Consider the following 24663-nt stretch of genomic DNA (forward strand, 5'->3'; position numbering starts at 1 on the left):
CGACACAAGTGATCGATCGAGAGTACCAGACCGGTTGAAACTGTGTTTGGTCATGCATGTCGTTTAAGTGACCAACCATTGGACAGAGCTATATTGACGACGAAATAATTTGCTCAGCACTGCGGTCAAATATTCCTATCTTCCATAAACTGTGTAGTACAATCAGCAAAAACGCGTGAAAGGGCCCATCATCTTCATGGGATGCAATCAAATATTGAATGGTAAGCGAATTCAGGTCAATGCATGTCTTGACAGTCCTTTGTAGCACGCCCCAAAATAAAATTATATCTTTACAACAACAACAACAACAACAACAACAACAACACTGCTCCGTTGTTTCTGGCACATCGCAAAGACAACAATTCACAGAAGACACAAAAACAGATTTTTTTTTTGTATCCAGGTTTTAACAGGCAACATTCAATGAACTCTACAGCAGTGGATAATAGCAGTCCCGGAGTGCGCGATCACGCCAGCAGCTGCCGTGATTGGCTAACGGCCACTCGACATCTGTGTACTGGACAGAGCTCGCGTCCGCGCCTTCTTCGTGTTCTAGCACGTCGTCTTCCCAGTTGCCGAGGTGGTCGTAAATTAAGTTTTCTCTTTCTGCAATCTAGAACTGGTACAGCGCAACATACAAAGGAAGAAACAAGCCGAGCCGGCCAGATAAAGGAACAGAGCGCTGACTTCCAATATATTTCGTGCGAGTTGCACGAAATTTATACCTGCAAGAAAGCATCAGGACAAGTCGTCACAACACTTCACAAAACGTCACACCGATAGAAGGCTACACCATCATGGGTCACAAAACGCGCAATATCGTCATGCAAGGTTAAATTGATAAAGAAATCTTGCTTCCTGTGGAGATAGGCACAAAGACGGTGCGCTAACGCAGGTGCTGCTAGCTGTTACCTGTTACCTGCTAGCATTACCTGTAATGTAACAGGTAATGACAGTGATCGAGCGCGTCTTTATCATCTTCATTAACCTTCTTCTAGCGCCAGGCTTTTTTTTTCTCAATGTTTACTGAGTGGCCCTGGCATCATGTTGTTTTCGTCAATGATTGCCTGAGGCCTATAAATGTGATAGCTGAAGTATAAATTTGGGACAAAAGCCGAAGAAGTGAACCACTAATAAACTAAAGAGTTGTTTTATTAGAGACCAGTAGCTAAGTCCGGATAGATAAGATCAGTAACAAAAGCCGAAGATTTAGATTTACACCTCACCACTGGGAGGCGCAGCTTCCGCAAATGAATGTGACTCGCACTTCTTTTACTTCTTGAAAGAAGGCTGCTTGATCGCTCCTGCGAATGTTCACTCTAATAAACACCGCACAGAACATTCTAATGCGCACTGCGCATTATATTTCGTCAGTTATCGCATGACTGATTCATTTCACGTGGATACCCAATCTTTATCAGATTATTTTTATCTTCGTGTAACCAAGGTGCAGACCCTTTGTTCATAAAGCTGTCGCCCGGTGAGTAGAGAGGCATACCATCTTCTCCATCTCCATTTCTCTTTTTCCTGACTGCCGAAGCGGGAAAACCTAACGCCCCTTCCAAAAAATTATTCACACACCTGTTCTTTTACTTATGAGTAGTTGTGGAAATAGTGACGTAAAAGTACCTCTGCTACTCAGTTTTCCTATATGTTATAGAGCATGAAATAATGGAATAAACCATAATACTGAAATAAAGAAAGCAACGAAAAATGGCACTTGCACTAATAAAGATAACAACGCCGCCGCTGAGAGTTCCTTGGATGTCGGCCTATGCCACTAGCTAAACAACACACACACACACGCACACACACATAATATATATATATATAGGCGTGTGCGTGTGTGGGTGTGTTGTTTGGCTAGTGGCATAGGCCGACATCCAAGGAACTCGCAGCGGCGTTATCTTTATTAGTGCAAGTGCCATGTTTCGTTGATTTCTTTGTTTCAGTATTATGGTTTATTCCGTTATATCATGCTCTATAACATATAGGAAAACTGAGTAGCAGAGGTACCTATATATATATATATATATATATATATATATATATATATATATATATATATATATATATATATATATATATGTATATATATATATATATATATATATATATATATATATATATATATATATATATATATATATATATATATTCTTTCTATGTCTGGTATACGCATACATTGGTGCAACAGCCCTACCCGTACACTCGCTTTCCCCCAGCGCCACGTGAAACAAAAGTTACAGAAAGCAGCATAAGGCAAAAGAACCATGTTTCTTTACTGTCACTAATAAAAGAAAACTCGCGGACTTCTATACAGAAGCAGCGAATGGAGACGACAGGCGATAGAGCACCGTAAGGGAAAGTTCTAATGTTTCTTCGTAGAGGCTTCTGCGATTGACATTTCCTGTCGATGCTGCCGCCGAGCGTTCCAGGAAATATTTCTCAAGAAGCGTGCCTTTCGATTACTTTCTTGGAATGCTCACATGAAAATGGCGTTGATTTTACTTGTGATCTGATTCACGCTGAGGTGTACTGGTGTACATTTGGCCGAGAACCAGAACTGAGCTGCGCAGACGCTTCACATCTGACGTCCGTTTTGACCTTGACCTTGTTGCCTAAGTCGTGCTTCTTTCGTGACACTTTCTCGAGGTCAGACTGATGTGGATCGTTCTTGCTTCGACATTTAGGAGGGTCCTCTTGGCCCTGTATAATGTACAGTTCTTCTGTTCCAGTTGTTTACCTTCTAGCGTTCCGAGAGTGGTCCAGGTTACTTAGTCAGGTGCTAGCTTATCATGACCGTATTCACAAAAAGCTAGCTATCTTGCTAGAAAATATCGTAAGAGAAAATCTCAGCCAATCCAGATGCTGAACATATAATTAGCGAAGGCGACCGGCCAATGGCTGCAGCGATCACTTACGAAAGAAAAGCTTCGCGAGTTCTGCCCCGAATTCACTAGTTATCAGCATCCAGTGAGGAAAACGGAACAGTTAATCACTCGTAAGTACGCCCAAAATGAATTCAAACAATGTAACCATCATGTCTTATTGCATTAAACTGGCAGCGTCATCGGCACTGCCCTTAATCGTGTTGAGCACTTACCGGGCCCAAATCATGCAAACACAACTGTCAAACATAATGCGAAGTGGTGCACGCATCAGGCTAGGCACGGGCCTACCCCGAATAATGAATAATAATAATAAAGAAGGCTGTAGTCTGTGGTCCCTCGCTGACTTCGCTTGTCGTGCCCATGTGTTATACAGCCGGTGAACGGAAAACTCGCTTGTTTACGTTCGGTTACTGGAGACCTTCGGGAAAACACTTTCAAATTACAGCAACCCTAATTTCGCCTTTCGTTCGCAGACGCATTAATGCGTAGCGGGCCTAGAGAAGACGTCAATAGTTCTTCGCCAACAAAGAACACGAAATTTAAACGGCTTATGAATAGCAGCCAAATGAAGTTGAGGTCCCTAATCAGCAAACCTCAGCGAATGCCGAGCTTAGTCGCGAAACAAAACTTTCAAATTCTCATCTGGGACCACGCGCGCAGGAAATAAGAAAAAAAAGAAAAGGGAAGAAAAGAGAAGGAAAGAAAAGAAAAGGAAAGGAAAGGAAAGAAAAAAGAGTAACAAGAAAATAATTTCCAGCAGCTTCCTCCCGAGCTAATGTCGTGAAGCATGTACGTCGGTGCTCGCACGTGGGAGCCGATTTTCATTGTGCGTTGCAATCAATAGAAATCGATTGCTTTTCTGGGACGGGGACTTGGGCGACTTGGGAGGGAGAGAGAACGGGAACCCAAGTGAAAGTTTCGGCCATCGCCCCTTCGCAAGCTCGCGCTTTGCCTTTTAAACATTCATGAAAGCTTGCCTGCGAACCGCCACCAGCTTGTAAAAAGGGCCCGGCACACAACCTGACAGTGTTAAGGCTCGGCACACGAACGTCACGGTTTGCGCTCCCCTCGTGCTGCTGGTTTCTTTTCATTACAACCGGAACACGTAGGCGCAGTGCTTTTTCTTACGCTCCTTTTACTTCTTTATGTTTTTAATATTTCTTTTACATCACGAGCTCGTATGCAACCGCAAATACAGTCGCCCATTCGCTGGCCCAGTCGATTTTCGCCCTGCTGCTTCATATTCTTTGATTTGTAGTCCCGCGAAGGACTTCTCATACGAGATCGACCAGCTTTTTGGCGACTTCTACTTCTTTTGCTTGCCTCCTTTTTTTTTTTTTTAGAGCAAGCTTGACTAAAACAGTGCATTGATTGACGTTACATGAAGGCGCATGGTCTGCGGTCAGCAATTTCCTGAAAATTACTTTATTCTTTCTGAGTCTTTTTTTAGCGTTTAGCGGCCTAAGCAGAAGTTTGCGAATTCTGCTTAGCGTTATGAATTCTGTAGCTTTATGTGTTCTCTAACTTGACCCAACAGCATATTTCCAGACAAACATTTACTTGCTCATACCTATGTGTTCAGTGCACACAAATGATATCGCAAATTTATGGGGACTAAATGTAAAAATGCCCGTGTACCATGCATTGGGTGCACGTTAAAGAAACCCCAGGTGGTCCAAATGAATCCGGAGTCCTCAACTACGTCGTGCTGCTTGATCACGTTGTGATTTTAGCGCGTAAAACCACAGGACTCGGTATCGCAAATTTTCTCGTAATTATTGTTTTGCCATTGGCGAAGGCTTGGCGATATATGGCATTCACAACACTCAAACCTTTCACATTATAGATATCTACATCTGGATCTCTCTTGGCACACTGATTATCTTTGATTAACATATTCGCCATAATATTTTTTTTGTAACCGCATATGTGGTTCCACCTGCGATTTGTAACCTTGGGACCTCCTTCTGCATATTTCCCTATGTAATCATTCTATTCATTCATTCATTGACTCATTCATTGAACCCTCTTGATTAACCCACCTTGATTAGGTTAGTTGACTACTGAGCGTCGCAATAGTGTTATGCTACGCGGCATGCCAGTTTTCTTTGTGTGTGAAGTGAAAGTGAATAATAAAGAAAGGAAAATGCTGAGTACATGGTTTAGAACAACAAAAAACGAAACACAGGCGTACTAAAAAAAAAAAGGAGGGTTCCGTCATCGGGGAGCTATGAGCGAGGTGTTGGTTATGAATTGCGTTGGTGCTCATTCTGTTTTGCGTCATCTTTCTTACCACTTTTACATGTGTGAAAGCATCATCTCCCATCTTGACTATGCTGATTAAAACTCCACGCTTCTTTCTACACGTACTGCTGCATTACGGGTGCAGGAAAGCTCGAATGTGGATTAAAATGAAGAGATACATGGCATGGCTTGCGCAGGTTGCAGTGCGACTAACTTTGTTGTATACACATGGATGCCACGGACAGAGATTTAACATTACAGAGCTATGCAGAAACCTGCCGTGGAATGTGTCGGTACATAGCATACTGGCTACCTATGAACACTAGTGCACTGAGTGTACTGCGTATTGTACTTAGTTTCCGCCGTGCACAATGCAGAACTTTCACATTATGCATCAAAGTTTGCCGCCGTAACTTCCTCTTGCGCGCCGACTTACACAAGGAAGACCAGTTAAGATGAGCGTCTATGTGCAGTGGTTGCTTAGCAACAAGCACTCGTGTAAACGTGTCCCGCGGATTAATTATGAATGTCTTCACCAAAAAACTGTATGCGCATACTGTGCGTTGTGCAAAACTTTGCATTGTTAAAGAAGAAGAAAAAAAAAGACAGACGAAAACTAGAACTACAGTTTTCCTCATTCATATTCACGTAAGCGTTGCCGGACAGTTAATAACATTGCATTTTTAGTTATTTTGGTGATGAAACAACATGTATGTACGTTATTTACATAATGCTATTCTGCAGGAGCGCGGGAGATGGCCCGAGGAAAGGAAGTTTAACAGCGCCTCTCGCTCGAAAAGTCTGAAACTACCCATCTAGAAAAGTAAAGTTAGTACGCAGGACATAACTTGCACTCATTTACAATATTATACAGGGGTCCCTGGCTACCTGGTGAACTTAATCAAGTTTCAAGTTCGCGTTACTTTTTAAAAAAATGGCAGCCTGTGAAAAACGCAGGACCTGTCTGTTTATTTATATGTTGGCTTTTAGTTAGTAAAGGCAAGGCGCAAAAGACCAGGACTCAAGAAGAACACAAACGACAGGACCGGTGCCGGTCCTGTCGTTTGTGTTCTTCTTGAGTCCTGGTCTTCTACGCCTTGCCTTTACTAATTCAAGCATAAACCAACTAGCCCAAGCAAGAGTTTTACTTGCTTTTAGTGGTTGCAACTTCATGAGTCAAGACAGTTTGTCTATTTTACAGACGCCGTCATGAAAGGCGCCCTGTTGGAGCCCGACAGTCACTAAGAAAGAGAAAGCTCGGGGTGGCATTAACGTGTGCACCAGTGATAACGCAACGACTCTATTCAAATCAAGCTTCTTTTTGCGCTTCGACAGTGGCCTGAGCGACGTTCCACCAAGCTATCACCAGAATTGGCAGGAACGCGCTGGAGCATATGAGAATGTAACAGAACAGAATAGAATGAATGCATGCAATGTACGGGCCCTGCATTTTAGTTGCGTTTCTGTGGGGTTGTCAGGGGCGGTATATTGTAAGAATTCGTCTCGCTCGATTTAGCTTATTTCTTATTACCAGACGACAGTGGTGATAACGTTGGCGGAACGCTGCTAAGACAACTGGTGAATCGTGATATGAGAAATAATTTGAACGAAATAATTACACCGCTCCTGCACGGAAGAAGATCGCGGGTAGCCTGGGCCGAATCCACAAATATTTTGTTCGGTTAAGGGCTGGCTGCGAGCGGCCGGTCACCATCGCTAATGAAATACGTCCGACATCACTACCGGCTTGCGATTGCAATGACGCGCAGTTTTATACAGTAATAGCTTCTTGTGTGAGTTTGTGTAAATAGGGGCCCAGCGTTCGTACTTACACAAAGAAAAAAAAGAAAAAGAAAAAGAAAGCTAAACACAACATCATAGCGATACACCTGCGCACAATGACGGCTGTGTGATACACACGCACACAGTTGTGGCGTTTTTTATGCTGTATCTAAATTGTTTTAACTTCTTTCTTTTTTATTATGAACGTTAGTGGATCTTATGTTCTCGTGGTTACGCAAGAAGAATTGTACTGCATATACTGTATTACCAATTTCAATTCTTGTATTCACTTGATCCATATTGTTCTGCTGTAGTTACTTTTTCCAGAGTTATAATTTTTCAGTGTCTTTCTGTGTACAAAGGTGTCGGGTCTTCTGTCCAAACCTCCTCTTGTTTTTTTTTCTACTAGGAAACAATAAAACTGGATTGAAACGAAATGAAATGAAAAAAGGAAAATTTCGGGCCGAACCCTATTCATATGGTGGCAGCTTTGCCAGCGAAGCTGCCGATCACAGACCGAGCAAGTATAGCCAAAGTCTGCGTCCAGAAACATTGTCTTGAATTTGTAATTCACCCCGGTGAAGAGTCGAAGCAGCAGGCAACTCACGCTTCTGCCGCTTGGACGCAGACTCGAACGACTTAGGTTGACGCTTACGAGCGGCCTCCAGCGCGCGATCTTCATCGGTAGCTTGTGCTTGACGCCGACGATTAGACTCTCGCATCCGCTCTTAAATTATGGAGTTTTACGTGCTGAAATCACTTTCAGATTATGAGGCACGCCGTAGTGGGGGACTCCGGAAATCATGACCGCCTGGGGTTACTTAACGTGCACCTTAACCTAAGTACACAGGTGTTTTCGCATTTCGCCCCCGTCCAAATGCGGCCGCCGTGGCCGGGATTTGATCCCGCGACTTCGTGCTGAGCAGCCCAACACCGCGGCCACTGAGCAACCACGGCGGGTAGCATCTGCTCTTGCTGGAGTTCTTCGGAGGCAAAGTCGCTGGTCGGATTATGCGGTTTCACACGGGCGCGTTGTCGTTGGTTATGGTCGCGTCTCTGCTGTCGACGCCTCTCCTCGTGTCCGGATTGTTCTTCGGCCGTGGTCACCGTGCGTGTAGTCTTCCCACTTTTCCCATTCTTGCTGGAGTTTCAACTGTAGCAGCGATCTGCGTCTGCAATGCCCAATCCAGCTCTTGCACACCGCGGAGGCTACCGCGGCGTACATCCCCGTGCTTTCCTGCCACAGCTGCCGCGCCGTCGCATTGAGGGAAGGCGACAGCGGGACGCAGCCGGCAGGTTCCGCAATCACAAATATAAGGCGAAGGGGGGCTTTTGGACTAGGAAGAAAAGAAGGAAACTATTGTACGCTTATAACGCAAGCCTATATGCCGCAGAGAACAGGAAACGACGCCTAAAAGCGGATGTCCTCGGGGCTTCATTCGTCGTTGCTGCGAACTGCCGTCGCAAAATGAAGCGAAAGGACGAGAGCCCAGGCCTTAGTCACTGTCAGCTAGAATACTGTCGTCCTCTGTGACACCAACAAGGTTATTACATAAACGTCTTTCGCAAAGGCCCACGATATAAGCGAACACGGCAAAGGCTTTCATGGATTGAGCGGTGGCACGCCGCGTGATCCCGAAGAGCACTCGCTTGCCGCACCTGACAACAGCGCCGATCATCTTGGTCAACGTTGCGAATAATATGCCGTAACCACATCGATGCGCCAATAACAGCGTTCAAAATCATAAGAAACGCGGCAAAAATGCACAGTGGCAACTCCTAGCTCGCCCTCCTTGCCCAAGGCTAAGTGCCGTCAGGCACGGAGAGAACGGTGAACTGGCGAATATAAAATTAAGAAAACGAAACAAAACGACATTATATTCGCGTCATGAACCAGCATATAATGCGAGCAGCGTTCCGCCTTCAAAAATTTCTAAAGTGACCTTGCCTTATGATCGTGAGGATTTGGTACTTGAGCACAATGAGAAGAACAATTCAGAGGAATGGAACAGTCTGGCGTTAAAACGTGCTGAAGAAGCACGAGGCTGACTACTTTTTATTTCAATGAAAGCTAGTGCTTGCGTAAAAGAATCTCGATTTCCATTAAAATGAATCATAAGGCAAATTTTCCCCCACCCATGACACAAGCAGACATCGGAAATCATGACATATAACCAGTTAGCCACCATGTAATAAAAGCGGACCATGACTTACGTGCCTACCTATATATATATATATTCCAGTCGTCCATAGGTGGCAGATCAGGGGCCGCCATGTATGCACCATCCATGTGTAAATGCTGTTCCTGACACGCCAGACTTCGGTGGATTTTCTCTCCTAAACTCGGCACAGTTGCACTCTGTATGCATGCACCATCCGTGTTTTGTACGCCATGGCTGTCTGCAGAAGTGAACTTGGCCACGCACACCAACTCTGACAATTAGACTGAAAACTCTGTGCTACACTGAACGAACTCCGCGATAGTCCGCCGGAGAATCTACACCAAAAATGGCTGAGAGCAGTCTTTAACACACCACCGTCTTCATCAGCCTCCCGAATAAATGTTTCGTATTCTCCGCAGGGCGGTGAGAAGGCGCAGAGCGGTGTTCTCCGTCGCCCACGCTCCGTGCGGATCGCGTGACATTTTAATGCGCGTTGGACAGTTCGCGCGCGAGCGCTGCGCGGTACTTTAAGGGTGTGATTTGCGTTTCTCACGCGTACGCGGCTCGCTCATGCTCACGCAATACCGAACCATGACACGTAGACTTGTCCTCACGCTTACATGAAGGAGTGCCATCACGCCACGCCTCAAGCACATACGCGTCATGCTTAAACTTAGAGATCAAGTACGAAATTTTTTAGAGTGTACTCCGCCCACTACGAGACCACGCATACGGCTCAATCATGCAGGTCCGTCAGGTAAACAGCTTCGCTGAAAAAAAAAAAAAATGTAAGGACTAAAAGGAGGCTCTCGTAGTTTTTGTCAGAAGACAACGCACATTGAGGGTGAGCCTTCTGGCCTCACCGTCTCCTGCTCACCCTGGTACTCGCTGCAGATCACGTGACTTCAAGCACACACTGCGCTGGTGGCGTATGCGCTCGGCCGCGCGAAAAAGAGCGGTTCGGGCGCGCAGCGCATGCGTCGTCGCACCCAGAACAGCAGCGCGCCGTCGATGACGGTGCGAACGCACCCCGAGCGTCCGTATAGTCGCTATCGCAGTAAACGTTTTCACGCCATTTACGTCCGTAAGAGCAGAAGCCAGCTTAATCGGGATGTCGGACATACCAATACCGAAGGCGGTTGGCCGCTGGGAAATAACACTTTCGTAAGAAAATCGTAGTGAATTATATTCAGCCCTTTATGAGCCGAAACCACGAACCTTTTTGTTCGCAAGTGCTGTTTGGAATTGGAAGCCCACTTTCATTAACGACAACACGATTAGGCGGCGTTCGCTCTTACAAGATGTAGAGTAGAAGTTTTTGTGAATGCATGCACATGGCATGCAGGATATTGCACCTTAAGGGGCATAATAAGTGACGCGCTTACACCCCCCCCCCCCTTTCTTTCTCTTTCAGTGGCCCCCAGTGTGCCTATCATCATGACGTCAGCAGGCACAGCGGTTGAAGGCACCATAGGACCGTTCATGGTTGGCGAGTCACTGAGTCTCGTCTGCTTAGTGGAGAAAGGTAAGACACGCCTATGTACATCGGCTTCTGCGTACGGAAGCGGTAAAGAAAGGTTTGGGCACACGCTTAGAAGAAAGTAAGGTGAAAGGTCAGTCGTGGTCGCGGGGAGGAGTCTCATTACTTGTATTCTTGTGATGATTGATACCTAAGACGTCAGAACTAAGCCGAAAATAACACAAATCGACTCCTTTCGGGAAATTTCACAATGTAAATATAATATCAGCAGTAAATTTCATGATACAGTTGGTGTAAAAGATAAGCGAAGCTTGTGGGGGTCTCACACCCATGCTCTTGGGACAAAGGAACGACAACACAGTAGTGCAAACAATCACAAGAGCATTTATTGCACCTTTCATAGATCAATGCCTGCTAGCCGAGTTGCTATATCCACAAAACATGCCGATGGGGCGCATGACAAATCTAGAAGTCCGACTCACCGCAACCGGAAGCGAGCGAATATGTTCGCCCCATGCTGGATCCCAACGCCAGGTCCTTCGCGTGTACAGTCACGCGAACGGTGGCGCGTTCGAAGGCGGCCACGCGAGGTGGTCTCGCAGAAGCTTGGGTCGCCGCGCGCGCGCGGGTCGTCCACGCCGTGCGCCGACCCGCCGGGAAAGACCAAGCGCCTTGTATCCCGGCGCCCAAGTAACCCCGTCTGTCGGCGGCGTTAGCAGCGCAACACTCGCGCCCTCTCCCGCACTGCGCTTCAACCACATCGACCGCCGCGGGCATCACGCAGGCCACGCGGCGAAGCCGGATTACAGGAGACGCTCTAAGCGGGAAAAACATCAGGGGACGCGCGAGAGTCGCGCATCCCCACAAGCTCTACTCTAGAGTTTCGCAAAATTCATCCTCATTGTATGACAAACGCGAAAATTTTTTCTCTTGCTTATTCTTAACGGTTTGATTATTTGTTGAATTGAAAATCATCTAAGAATAACCTCTTATCACATTTGGTGAAAGAAAAAAGAAACGCGCTTTCCTTAGGCGCGTGAAAACAGTTCCATATAAAGAATGTTCGTATCTTAATGCGGTGGCAGTTATGGTAAAGCTGGCGCGCTTAGTGGTAGTAGTAGTATAAGTGGTAGTAGTAGTATAAGACAATTATTCAGCCCAAAATTACTGGCCAGCATAGCGAGCACCTGGGCGGCAATTCGATGCTGTTCTTCTTCCCCTTCGGCGCCAAGCCAGTCGAGCTAGGGGGTGATGGAAAAGGAAGGGTCAGCATAGGAACCCGATTGCTGAGCAGCCGGACAGTAGGAGAGGCAGTGGGAACGACAATTATGGCCTATATAGGAATGCAATAGGAAAACGTGCCTGAGGAATACCCGCCATGCATACAGTGCTCTTCGCGGCGCATAACGTAGTGCTGTAACGGCATGCGCTGAGAAAGGAAACCATTTCTGTCAGTTTAATGATGTAATCCAACATTTGTGTGAGCGTGGTTCAAGGTGCTGATGCCATGGCTGTATAGTGTATACTGGAATATTATAAATAAAAGCAACAGCAAAAGTGACAGTTGGATACAACCTCTCACACACCTCTCCGTATACCCTTTTTACCTCTCCTGTTCCAAACCTTGTCTATCTCGTTCCATTATGCCTCTTCCTCAGCGTGTAAAGCAGCAAGCCAGAGGTATGAAACTGGCGCCGACTTTTCCACCTTGATCACATAAAAAAGACGCAGTTTCGACCCAAAGGTGGAGCGTCGATTGCGATAGCGAATTTGCAGACAGCCATACGAATTAAGGATAGTAAGTTCATCGGCTGCATCAACTTGTAAACGTTCCCTTGCTAACTAAATTAGTAAGCACGGTGTGATCGCGCACACCAAACATGAACACATCGCACTCGATGGCTGCGGACACTCGCTGTCAAAACGCTGGCGTGCGGAAACGCGGCAGCAGCAGCGAGCGAAGTGACATTCGTGCTGTATTTCTCTTCAACGCAAAGCGAGCGCGGAGGACACACAGCATGCACAAAGCTGCGAACCGCCGACGTGCCTAGACTCTGCCCCCAACGCAGATCGCCCACCCCTACACCCGGCGCCTCTAAAAGTTGGGTGCCTCGCGCGCAAGACAAGCCGCGCTTCCTCATCGCATTGGTCCCTTTCGCACGGGCGAGATAGAGCCGCGACATTCGGCTCCCATCGCACGCTTTCACTCACGCATACAGTGTAGGGTGCGCGGTGACGGTGTTATCGCCCTTGAAGCTTATACGGATCCTCACGGTGACGCCCTGTGTAGGGTAGCAAACCGGAGACTGATATCTGATTAACCTTCCTGCCTTTTCCTCTCTCTCTCGCATGCCCTTGGTGTGTCCATATAATTGTTACCGCAATAAAATTCCCCCCGCGGTTCTCTTTTGCGCAAGGCTTACGCCAGCTAACTCCATAAGCCATTCACATTCACCATTTGCAAGGCGAAGATTTAGAAGCTCAAAGGATGCATGATTGTGTTCTGTATGTGCTACGCAGATGCAGAGACATGGACACATGTGTGTTTGAACGAATGCTGATACGGGTACAAGCACACAGTTACACTAACGTGCTCCATTTCTCTCCCACATGCGCATGAAAATAGTTTCTGCAGCGAAAGACATTCGCCGCAGACATCTATAGGAAAACATGCACGCAGGCACGCACGCACGCACGCACGCACGCACGCGCGCGCGCGCATGTTAGAGATTCTTGATGAGAAGGAAAAAAAGTCCGCGCCCTAATGAAAAAAAAGAGCAGAGATAGATAGAGAAAGAAAGAGAGAGGCACGCACACGCCCAAACACAAAAGTACACAAACGCGCACATATGCGTACGGCACAAGCCTAGCGGTGACTGCGCAGTCGTACCTTTCTCACGCTAGTCCTGCTTTCGTGATCAACCTTGACGCTATGCGGTAGTTCCTAAGTGGTAGTAAGGACTCACTCTTGTTGAAACACCTTTTTGAAGAACGAACCGGGAAGAAAGGAAAATGCCTTTGTGAGCACGTCGACCGTAAATAATATCGCTTCAAATGCGTCAGCACACCATCACTATCGGAGCGTGCCTCACTCTCGACTGGTTCCTCAGATTGCGGTGGGTTGAAATGAAGCGTGCAAAATAATACCCGTGAAATCTCTTCACAGCACTCCATGTACAACATGACAAGAAAGCGATTGAAAGACGCTCTGGGCCTCTTAACTCCTCTTATCAGCTCGAAAAATATTCCACGGCCCCAGCGCGCGCCGGCGTCTCAGCAAGACGCTTTATATTTATCGGCGGCACGATTCCGCGCCTAGCGAGCGAGGCGGAACCAAGAGGAAGCAGGCGAACAAGAAGGCGAGCCCTCTGAGCTTTTCTCGACGTTGCTGCCGAGCACACACGTTCAGCCCGGCCTGGCTCAGGAACGCGCACTTCTCTCCTTGTTCCGCGAGCCAGCCCCATCCACTAACTCCATCACCGGCTGGCGGGCAATGCCAGCACGGCCTCCCACAGACCGGCGGGGAGAGATTTAGGCCGTTATGCCCCGGGCCCGCTCGCTGTCGGGTCGCCTCTCCCCTTTCACTTTCCTTCCCGCCCACTCTGCAATCTCACTCGCACCCTTCTTACCATCGTCGCCGCCTACCCTCTGCTCTCATTCCCTTTCCCTGCGGCGCCATCTTTTTTCCGCTGTCTACGCCGTCAGCTTCCTTCTCAACTCGATGTCCGCGCCAGCGCTCGCCACGGCTGAACGATGCGCTCTGCACTCCCCTCCTTCTCGCTGGCAGATCTTGCTCAGCGTCTGGCGACCAGGAAACTTGTTTGTTTTGCGTCGACGCTGGAGCGCTGCAGTGAAGCCATCGCCACCACCTTCCCTGGCCGCTGTAAGCAGCGCTGGCGGCGCTTTGCGAAGAATGCGCGCGCTGTCAGAATTAGCGGCCCGGCGTGGCGTGGTCCCGTACGGGGGCGAAGTAGTGGTAGTGCGCGCGAAGCGCTGCTCCCGCGAGCATTGTTTCCCCCGCCCCTCCCCAATTTGCTCCTCGCTCTCGGCGAGACTGCAACGCGATTAAAACCTAGCAGCACGTGAGTGAGAGAAGAGATGGAGAGAGAGACGTGGAGGCCCCTAGCGGCCAGGCACAACTCGCCGTTCTCTAATCTCTGCTAGCTGCATTGTCGGCCCGCTCACTGCTTGCTCGCGCGCTCCGCGCCTAGCACCTTCGCGCATTGCGTGGATGTTCGTTGGTCATTATACGGTGAGCGCTCTAGCGCCCCCGTGAACTAGGAGCGCCGTGCAGCTGGTACTGAAAACTAGGATTTTTTTAACGGCAGCTCGCTTGAGTACAAACAAGAGCAGCTACCACACAGGCGTGGCCTGGCGGTGTAGCTTCTACTGTGGAAGTAACGTCGAGAACTGCGAAAATTTATTGCTAAAAAACCTGTCGTTATGAGCAGGCGGTTCGTTAATGTTGGAAAACTTAAACTCGGTTTTCCAGGTACGCTGTGGTTATTCGCTTTTAAAGCGAAGCTTTGCCTCTTCCTTCGACTTTCAACGCCGCGTCGGAAGATGGTTCAGAGCTTGTATACATATGGAGGGAGAGTGGCAGAGAGGGAAGGCGATGCGAGAAACTCGTTTGAACTTTTTCATCGCGTCGCATGTGCACAATGCCCGGTGGAGCTCCTTGGGCGTTGTGACGTTAGCCTCTTGACAGCCGTAATTATCCGTAACCCCCGCAAAAGCATTGCAGAAACTGCAGCGCTTACCCGTCTAACAACGTGAAAATTCTGAGGAGAGGTAGATATAATGTTAGAGAGGGATCAGGGAGAAGAGGCAGAGAATCGGTAGAACTGGCGTAGTCTCGCGATTCCCATACAGGTGGGAAGGGCGGGAAAGGAGAAGGCACGTGAAAAGGCACGTGAAAAGGCAAGGAAACACTACTACTATAGACACGAGCGGTTGCGGGCAAACGGAAGGTACGGTACTGTACGCTTCTGCAATTTCTGGAAAATAAACACTACGAAAATTTGTCAAGCGGAGAACTGACACAAGGCGTGCAGACGCAAAGCCGCATTAAAGCCGCAGGGTCTAAATGACACTGCGGAAGCGGTCTCACGTCAAATCAACACTTGTGTGACTGCCGCGGTAGCTTTGGGGCTATAGCATTGCTCTACGTCATGGCTTCGATCCCGACCGTGGCGGCTGCATTTCGACGGGAGCGAATTACAAAAACGCGTGTGCGCTTAGATTTAGGTGCACGTTAAACAACACTCTTCCGATGGGCCAGCGGGGGCAACGCACTTGGTATACCTCTCCTACTTTTCTGGGACGAATCGCTACAGCTTTGTGAAGTTAACAATACGTCCCGACAGCATAGTCCAGACGCCCACGAGGATCGACATGCGCAAACAAAAGAGTTCATCACTTCAAGGTGACAACAACGGCCGCCCTCCGTGGAAGCGGTAATGACCGCGAAGGGATGTTAACTGTCAGGGAGTTAACAGAAGGCAGGGATGTTAACCAGTCAACGGTCTGGTTGGCTACCCTACGCTGGGGGAAGGGAGAAGGGGAAGACAGAGAAGGGAGAGAGAAGGTGTAGAGACGTGTACGGACAGTATACTTGAGTTAAAGCCGCTCGCGCAACGCCTCAAGCAAACACGCCTCCTTGTGTGTTCCGTGTACTACCTAGACAAACAGCAGTGGTGCACGCAAGGTAACATTTAATATCAACTGACCACTTTCGTATTGAACTGAACGTTGAAGAAATTAAACATTCGCTGTCAACATCACCGCTAACTATCATCACTCAAAGCAAAACAGCATAGAAAGCTTCGCTGACATGGATTCCCACAGTGCGTGGGATCCGCATTATCCCTTTTATGGTCGAAGCTTCGTCTACTACCTGTACGTGCATAAGCTACTGAAACTTCCAGCAGAATGCAAAAAAAAAGAAAGAAAGAAAGAGAAAAAGAAAGAGAAGAAATGTTTTTTAGGAATATGAGGACATTGTGCGCAATTAAGAAACAAATAATTGTGCGCATTAAATTAGTTACCGGTAGCTAGATCAATCACAGAGCAAACGAAAATGAAGCGATAGTTGGCTCATCGGGAGATATGTTGCGTGTAATTTCTCAAGGACCATGGCTTACTGTAAATACACAGAAACTCATTGCACCGTCGTAATGGTGCTAACAGAGGCGCCGGTGATAACAGCGCTGAACATCGCGCCTTTTGGGACAGCGCTCGACTAGCTACGGATAGTCATCGACGATGGCCAAGTACATCTCAATTTTACATGAATCTTCGTTTCCCCTCTTCGTTCTGCAGCAATGCTTTGAAAAGGAGCATTTAAAAAGAGCGCTTTCTCAAGAAACACCATCGAGACAATCCTGTCAGCGGCGTCTAATGATGGCAGTTGTCTACAGAGGAATAGCCAGTTAGACACAATTCATTATAGCTAAGAATGGAGCAGGACACGCAATGATGAACGACATCAGCGTGTTATGGAGCTGGCGACCGTGGTGCAAGGAACCCGAACACTCTCAATCAGTGCCTCAAATGAAATGTTATGCGTTTGCCAGGTCAGCAACCTGAATCTTAAGGTCGGCGCTTTGTTGGGACTTGGAGGGCTAAGAACGTTCCGTGGCAAAGACAGGCACAAGACGACAGCGTACTTTGAAACAACAACAACAACAACAACAACAACAACAACAACAACAACAACAACAACAACAACAACGGTGACGACGACGACGATGACAGGGTAGTGACAGCAGGACGAAATGCTGTACAGCACATACTAATCATCTCCCTATCACAAAACAACTCACTATGAAGATTTAGGTGTGAGGTATTCGTAGTAGGCCGTAGTACCATTCTCCTGTCCCTTTCCCATTTCCTCAAAAAGACCTCGAGCCATCATTTAAATATATTATTCACATCGTACGCATAGAACGTACAACCAGCGGCTCTTCAGAATAACAGAATGAACAAGAGATAGGAACATAGTCGTGGGTGACGGGAGAGCGTATGGAGTGGTTATGGTGGACTCAGATGAAAATTCGCGGGTTTGGCGCAGTACAGTTGTAACTATGGAACACAGAAAAACATTTTTGCTCTGCGCTTGTCCTATTTAGGACGATGGTGGTAAACACAATTACGGGGAATACTGAGTGCGAACAAGTCAGAAATCGTGCGCACTGGACGCACCACACCAGCCCTGCACAAACGTACGCGGCACAACAAGGAAAATGCTCCCCGACGTTACTCTCGTGTAGTATTTACGGGGGCCCTATAGTTCGTTATCTAGGCAGCCAGAATTCAAGCTTTACGCATCGCTTACACGCTATTTGTTTCTGTGCATCACTTCTACTCATTCGTACGCTCTTGTTTTAAAGCGATATTTTCTTAACGAACCCTCCCAGACCTTCCTGACCATGGTTCCTTCAGCTTTGCTGAGTATAGGTGTGCACCTGCCGTCGTTTAGCACATGTGCACGACAACACGTTCGTGCGGAACCATGTGCGTGCGCACCATCTTCTTTTAGTCCATGGACGCAGGAATAGAATGGGAAAAACATTGGTCAACCTTGCCCCTGTTGTTCGCGTCGTACTTGTGTTACCGTACACAACATGGTTGTGTATGGTAAGACATGGTTGTGTCACCCTCGACAAACTTCAGCTTTGTCCTGGTGACGTCATCGCGTCGACGTCTTACGGTGTGCACTCGCGTGAACTGCTGCACGCATCTCCGCTTATATCGCGAACGGTGTAGCGGATAAACAATGCATAACATTAAAGTTGTGACCAGTAAGGGGCATGAACCTACACATTGTATGATAGCGATCACGTGTTTCACAGAGGACGATAAAGACAATTGTGCGCGTCGCATTTAGCTTTACATTATTTAAGCAATCGCTTCGCGAAAAACTTCGCTTCACAGAGATCCCAGCACATGGATATGACTTGCATTATTGTTTGTATGCGCGCGTGCACGGCAGCAGATCATTAACTATAGCTAGTTTCTCATGCTATCAAGAGTCAATATTATGAACATTGAAGTTCCCTAGCCTCGTATTCTTCCTCCCAAATCATTAAAGCGGGAGGGGAGGGATGGCTAGATACAGTGCGCTGAGTATGACGCGAAACTTATGGAAAATGACACGAGATTGCGAACCTTCATTTGTATTGGATATGAAGCATGAAAATAGAAAGGAGAACTCACGCGGCAGAAAAGCGCGCGTAATATAGCCATACTTATGTTGGTCCCGTGTATCCTTGCTCTGCTTACTCGGACCGCTTCCGCGTATCATACCACCAACCTGAAAGAAGGATTCAGGCGAACACCTGCATTTTTAATGAAAAAATGCTGGCGTGTCAGTGAACGAGGCCATAAATCTCGCTCACTGGTGCGGAGACTTCGTTCGCCACGTCTGGTAGAGCAGCAGCGCAAGGCCATAGGGTGATGAATCGGTTCCCACGGCGCCAACACCGTAAATCCTGTTATGGCCGTTTCTCTAGTTCTTGGTGCTTCCTTTGCGTGTTCCATTCTGCGCCAGTTCGAGCAATATATTACACTTGCACTACGGTGGGCCAGAACTGACTCATCCTTGTACCGGCGCTCACGTTCAGGCGCTTGAATGTAACCCTCCAGCTCCGTGTCTTGCCTGAACTGAAAAATACTGACTGTGATGACGATGACGATGAAAACAACAATAATAAACGCTATAGCGGCAGGGGGAAAAACCCTGCCCATCACGTACGTACCCGCACAAGTAGGATTAATTAATTTTGCGCTTCTTTTTTCTTATTAGGAATATCCGTCTTTTTTTTCGCTTTACTTCAACCCGTCATTCTCAAGAGCAAGAAGAAAAGCCGACCTCTCCAAGGTCTATGAAGGTATATTTCTCTATAATGCGGACAGCGCAAAAGGCTATAACTGTTGTCGCGCACTTACTCGACCTGTTTGTGTACATTCTCGTTGCGTCTATCTATTTATGCGATTTAACATTCTTAGAGTACTTGATGCACATTTCGGGGGCTCACTGTACACACACACACACACACACACACACGCGCGCGCGCGCGCGCACACACACACACACACACACGCACGCACACACACACACACATATATATATATATATATATATATATATATATATATATATATATATATATATATATATCAAGTTAAATAACTTAACCGCACTATAGCAGAAAGTCTCAAAATTAAAAATGATACTGTCACTTCATAATACAGCCTCCAGTCGGCGGGTGGTGAACACATCGTGTAAATGCATTATCATATATAGTCAGAACAGAACAGTCAACATAACATAATCCAACAGCACATACATATATACAGCGACATTGAAATAAAAGGAACAATAAAAGCGTTAATAACCCGTATACCCTATCCTGCCCTCCTGCCTTCAGTTATTGCCACGTCGACTTCGGCACACAAAAGACAAAACTGAAGCGACATATTCTGCTTGGAAGGGGAGCAAGCTGGCCTAATTGTTGCTTTCTTTTATCGTCTCTAGCAACACTGCATACCTTTGTGATTCCGCATTTTGTTGGGAACAAAGAAAACTGAAGTTCGATGACTATATATAGGCACGTGTTCTCAGCTAAGAATCGGGTACTGACCAGAAAAACTCAGCGAGTAAAAGGAATGTAGGAGGCCAGGAGAGAAGCATGGAAGGCGCACGCACGGATTGTTTTTCGTGTCACGTTAAACCGAAGCAGGCCACTCTGAAAACCGCCGCTTGTCCTGGAGCACCAGAATGAAAAGGATATACGATCTAAGCACGAAAAGGACAAACAAAAACTTTTCGCTCTGAAGCGTTTTAGCGAACACAAGCTCAGAAGGCCAGTAAACACGAACCAATCAAAAAGTCTTGACTGAAAGCTCGTAACTGCAAATCTTCTGGCGTAAAATATATAAAAGCAGGAAAGACAAAAGAAATTATGAAAATAGGATGACCGTGGTGGGCCTTCGTTTCTTCTACTGAAAAAAAAAAGATATAAATAAGAGGGAGAAGTGGCTGGCCTCCTGTGGTGTGCTCAGCCTTCGAACATGTTTTCTATTGCTGGGCCTCGGTTCCCGTTGTTTGTGCGAGTACCAGGAGGGAGTGTCGGTGGAGCTCGTTTTTCTTGAAACGGTAGACGTCTGTCTCTGAGATCGTCGTCTTGTCGGATTATTCAGCTGCGGCAAAAAAAGAAAAGAGGTGGGGGGACGGATAAGACCTTCGCCTAGGGAGAAAAGAAAGAAGCCGCAGGGAGATAAAAGTTTAGGGACGCGGTGCAAGAAGTGTTCCTGTTTTGACTAACAGGCACGAAGCAGGGGCTAACTGTCTTACATAGAAAAAAAAAATCAAAGGAATGCCATAAAAACGTGCGTCTGTAGACAGCCAATGTAGAGCCAATGGTGACGCTCGATGTAGGCAGCCAAGGTGGCAGCCAGCCAGGCAAGCGGAGACCCGTGACTGGCGCCCGTAGTATAGGACGAGCTTTTGCAGGCCTGTTCCTGGATATCCGCTTAGGGATGGCGCTTCGCTCTCCCCGTAGACCCTTGTTTCGCTGCTCTGTTTGAGACGCGGGCTTTGCAGCTGGCTCTCTAGGCTTCATTGGCTTGCCTTGGTTCTTTTGTTTCCGGTGAGATATGGCTTTTCTTTTCCTGTGACTGACAGAAGATTGGTGGCATCTGTATGTTTATCTCCGTAATTGTTTTATTCGGGCCCTGTGTTTTTGCGCAGCGGCAACGAGGCGTTTCAGAGCCAAGGGTAAGTTCAACAACAACAACAACAACAACAACAACAACACTCCTGGATTTTGCTGTTCTCGCACTAAAGACGAATAAAATTAGCATTTTATTTGAAGTAGGTGATTTATTTCTTTGTGAATAAATCCTGGCCTTATGACGCGCGGTGAAGGTCAGAAAGCATTGCCTTCTACAACCGTCTTCTACAACTTGTAACTAAGATTATGCTCTGATAACATATCTATAATGAAACCCACGAATTTTGTGCTGTACGATTTTTTCTATTCTTTGTTCTGGTTTATTTTGAATTTAGTTCCCAGTTCTTTCACGAAATGAACCGGAAGTTACGCGCAAGAAACAAGAGTGTCCATCGATGCTCGTGCAACTAATACATAAGAACAGGCAAACAAAACGGACACAGCGAGCCCAGTTTTGAGCTCTTAACTGCTTTCGCAATAGCATGCACTGTCGAAAATTGGTCTTAAAGGAGCGTCTTTCAAGGAGACATGGATAAGCAGAAGACTAATCTGAACTTGATGCGCATCAGATGAACGTAGAAAGTGGGGTTCATAAGACTTTTCAGTTCGCTTTGAAAGTATGCCAAATGCATCAAGTGGAAGAGAATACAATAATTCAATAAGTTGTGAATGATGACGCAAATGAAAATGCCGATGAAATATTCGGTAGGTATCAGAGCGAATCCAGGGCAGCATCAAAAGAAGGGCCTTCATCAAAACACATAGAGAGAAGGAAGTTCACTACCTAATGTTTCGCTGACATGCCGTGGTTTCAGGAGAGAAGGGAAGGTGGGGGTGCGGGAGGGGGTGATTGACGGCCAGTATTGCCTTACTGGATCCCCCAGTGACAGGTAATCACTCAAGATACAAGTTACAAGTTCAAATTTCTTCTGTGCTAGCGTCAGACGCACTTCGTCTCAGAATCACTGCACGCTGAACTACGCAGAAAAAATCCTCAAGATGATGCCACAATTAGGCTGGCCTAGAAGTATTCGTTTAATTCGACTGGGTAAATAAAAGAAAAAAAAAACGCTTACGTTTGCACATGGACTTGTCGATATTGCCGTGAGGCTAAGTGCGTCCTGATATTTATTAAATTGCATTCGACTCCCGGTGGCCAACAGTCAGCAGCACACTGGGGCTGATAATCCCCGGACGTTCCTTACGTGTCACGCTACAGCCAGAATGGGGAGCATTGTGGGGCGTCGAGTCTTTGAACTGGCGTTGACGGTCTTCCAGGCGCTACCCCTGACTTGATCTGTCGAGGGCTTCATTCGGGAACATTCTCTTCGCCCGTCGTCACGCACTTCGATGGTGAAGTTCACACTTCCATTCTGGCGTCCCTTGAGGCAACGCTGTTAGACTGTCGGTTGCAGCTTTAATGCTGGTAATAAAAAGGCCGACCAACTGTCCATATTTGATCGCCAGCTCGATACCTAGTATCCACGAGTGTTGTACTTGAAGGCCTAGTTGTTTGTTGGGCTTGTTTTTGGACCGTCTGTCGAACACCTAGAGATGAGATGGCGCACTCGATCTCATCTATGCATCCTTTCAGCCTGCTTACATTATTTTCATTGATGGAAGCAGTGTGGTAATGCATGCGGTGCATATGTCACTGCCTTGTCTCATTTAGCTTTTAGTTTTTTTTCGCTTTATCTCCAACTTTCTTGCCCAAATTTTTTTCTGCTTACTTTTTCAGCTCGTTTACAGGCGGTGATGATGGTTTATAGTGGCATCCTTCTTGAAACGGGGGGGGGGGGGGGGGGGGGACCGATAGTCAACTAAGATTCCAGTGTTTCACGTGCCAAAACTATAAACTGATTTATGAGGCGTGCCATAGTGGGAGACGTCGGATTAATTTTGACCATCTTGTGTTTCTTAACGTGCTCCTAAATGGAAGTACACGATCGTTTTTGCGTGTTTTTGCCTTTCGCCCGCATCAAAATGTGGTCGCCGCGACCTCGCGCTTCGCAGCGCAACGCCATAGCTGCTAAGCTACAGCGGCGGGCGACTGATAGTTACCATTTCTAATTGAGCTATTAGGTTTAACTGTCATTTTGCCTACGCAAGATGTCCCAGCTACCTTTAGCTAGAATTTATAGATATGCAAAGGCCTCGTAGCTGGACAGAACAAAGGTAATGTTGTTTGCCGTCACTTGGAGATTCTCAAACAATTTTTTCATTCCGCCTAATCCGATATTTAGCCTTGGTTGTTTCTCAGCCTCTCCAATATTATAATTAAACTAAAAGCGTCAATGAGAAAATTGTAGAGCGACATGAAAGCCTCCAGAGTCAGCTTTCTGTTGCTCAATGCGTGCTACATAAAAGTGTTTTTCCGAACGTGAAAGAAGCCCGCAAGTTCACGAAAAATGCCTGCGTGACTGGCCGCTCGAGGCACTGTATGTGCTTTATATTCTTTCTCTTCATCAAAAGCTTTATATTGTAACGTTGCCCATGCCTGTAACGATCTCGGCTCAACATATTCCCTGCTTTTTTTTCCCTCGAATACTCTAAACGTATCTTTCTTACCTCGACCGTTGACCAGTCAGCGCTTCCAACAGGTTTGAACCCCATGGCTTCTGAAAGGTTTCACTTTCACTTCGAGTTTCAGTTTATTGTTCATTCAAGATACATAATTGGTTGATAGTAGTACACAGGCGAGGGTCCCAAAGTCAAACGACTGCAGCGGGACCGTCGGTTAAAAAGGAGGTTGGTACAAAATCATTCATTGATATAGCAGTGTAAAATTATGCAATCTACAAGTAAATAAAAAGTGAACCAAGTAGTGGAAAGGAATACATTCGATTCTTATACAAGGAGTCATACGTAGAACATAAAAAAATTTCACACTGCACCTACTCTTCGTATCACGATACGCTGAATCGTCTGGGGACTTCTGCGGCAGCAGACAAGTGCCTCATCCTGTTACCAACAGTTTATTCGGTATGTGTTTGTCTTCAGGCAGCCGACTGGGGCCTCAAGTAAGATTGAAGATTGAAGTTTATTTAGTTATTAGTATTACAGCGCCAGTTGTGTCATTGTACGAAATTTTCTTTCCCGATTTCTTGCTTGCCAATACTATCGGGAAGGCGTTGTGTGCCTCCTACTGGCAAATCATATTTCCTCGCCTAAATTTCTTTGCGACTCTGTTTTGTGTTCGTAATTCAGTTAATAGCACATTAGTAGGGTTGATAGCTGGGAAGTCCGTATGGCGCATTGATACAAGCTGCATGACAAGTGGGAACACAAGGTAAGAAGAGGAACAGACGAGGTCCAGACTTACAATTGAGTTTATTGGAAAAACGAAAATGTAGCATGCCCTCGTT

At 46.8% G+C, this 24663-nt stretch overlaps 1 protein-coding gene across 2 annotated transcripts in view; it reads left to right on the forward strand.

Moving 5' to 3' along the window:
- Positions 1 to 24663, forward strand: part of LOC135905088 (neural cell adhesion molecule 1-like) — a 288619-nt gene that overhangs the window by 93188 nt on the left and 170768 nt on the right. For both annotated transcript variants that reach the window (XM_065436102.1, XM_065436177.1), the window contains exon 3: positions 10497 to 10607. In XM_065436102.1, the coding sequence (XP_065292174.1) occupies positions 10497 to 10607 (111 nt within the window). The remainder of the gene's footprint in view (positions 1 to 10496; positions 10608 to 24663) is intronic.

This window comes from Dermacentor albipictus, chromosome 1 (genome assembly GCF_038994185.2).
Source record: "Dermacentor albipictus isolate Rhodes 1998 colony chromosome 1, USDA_Dalb.pri_finalv2, whole genome shotgun sequence".
NCBI classification, from domain to species: Eukaryota; Metazoa; Arthropoda; class Arachnida; order Ixodida; family Ixodidae; genus Dermacentor; species Dermacentor albipictus.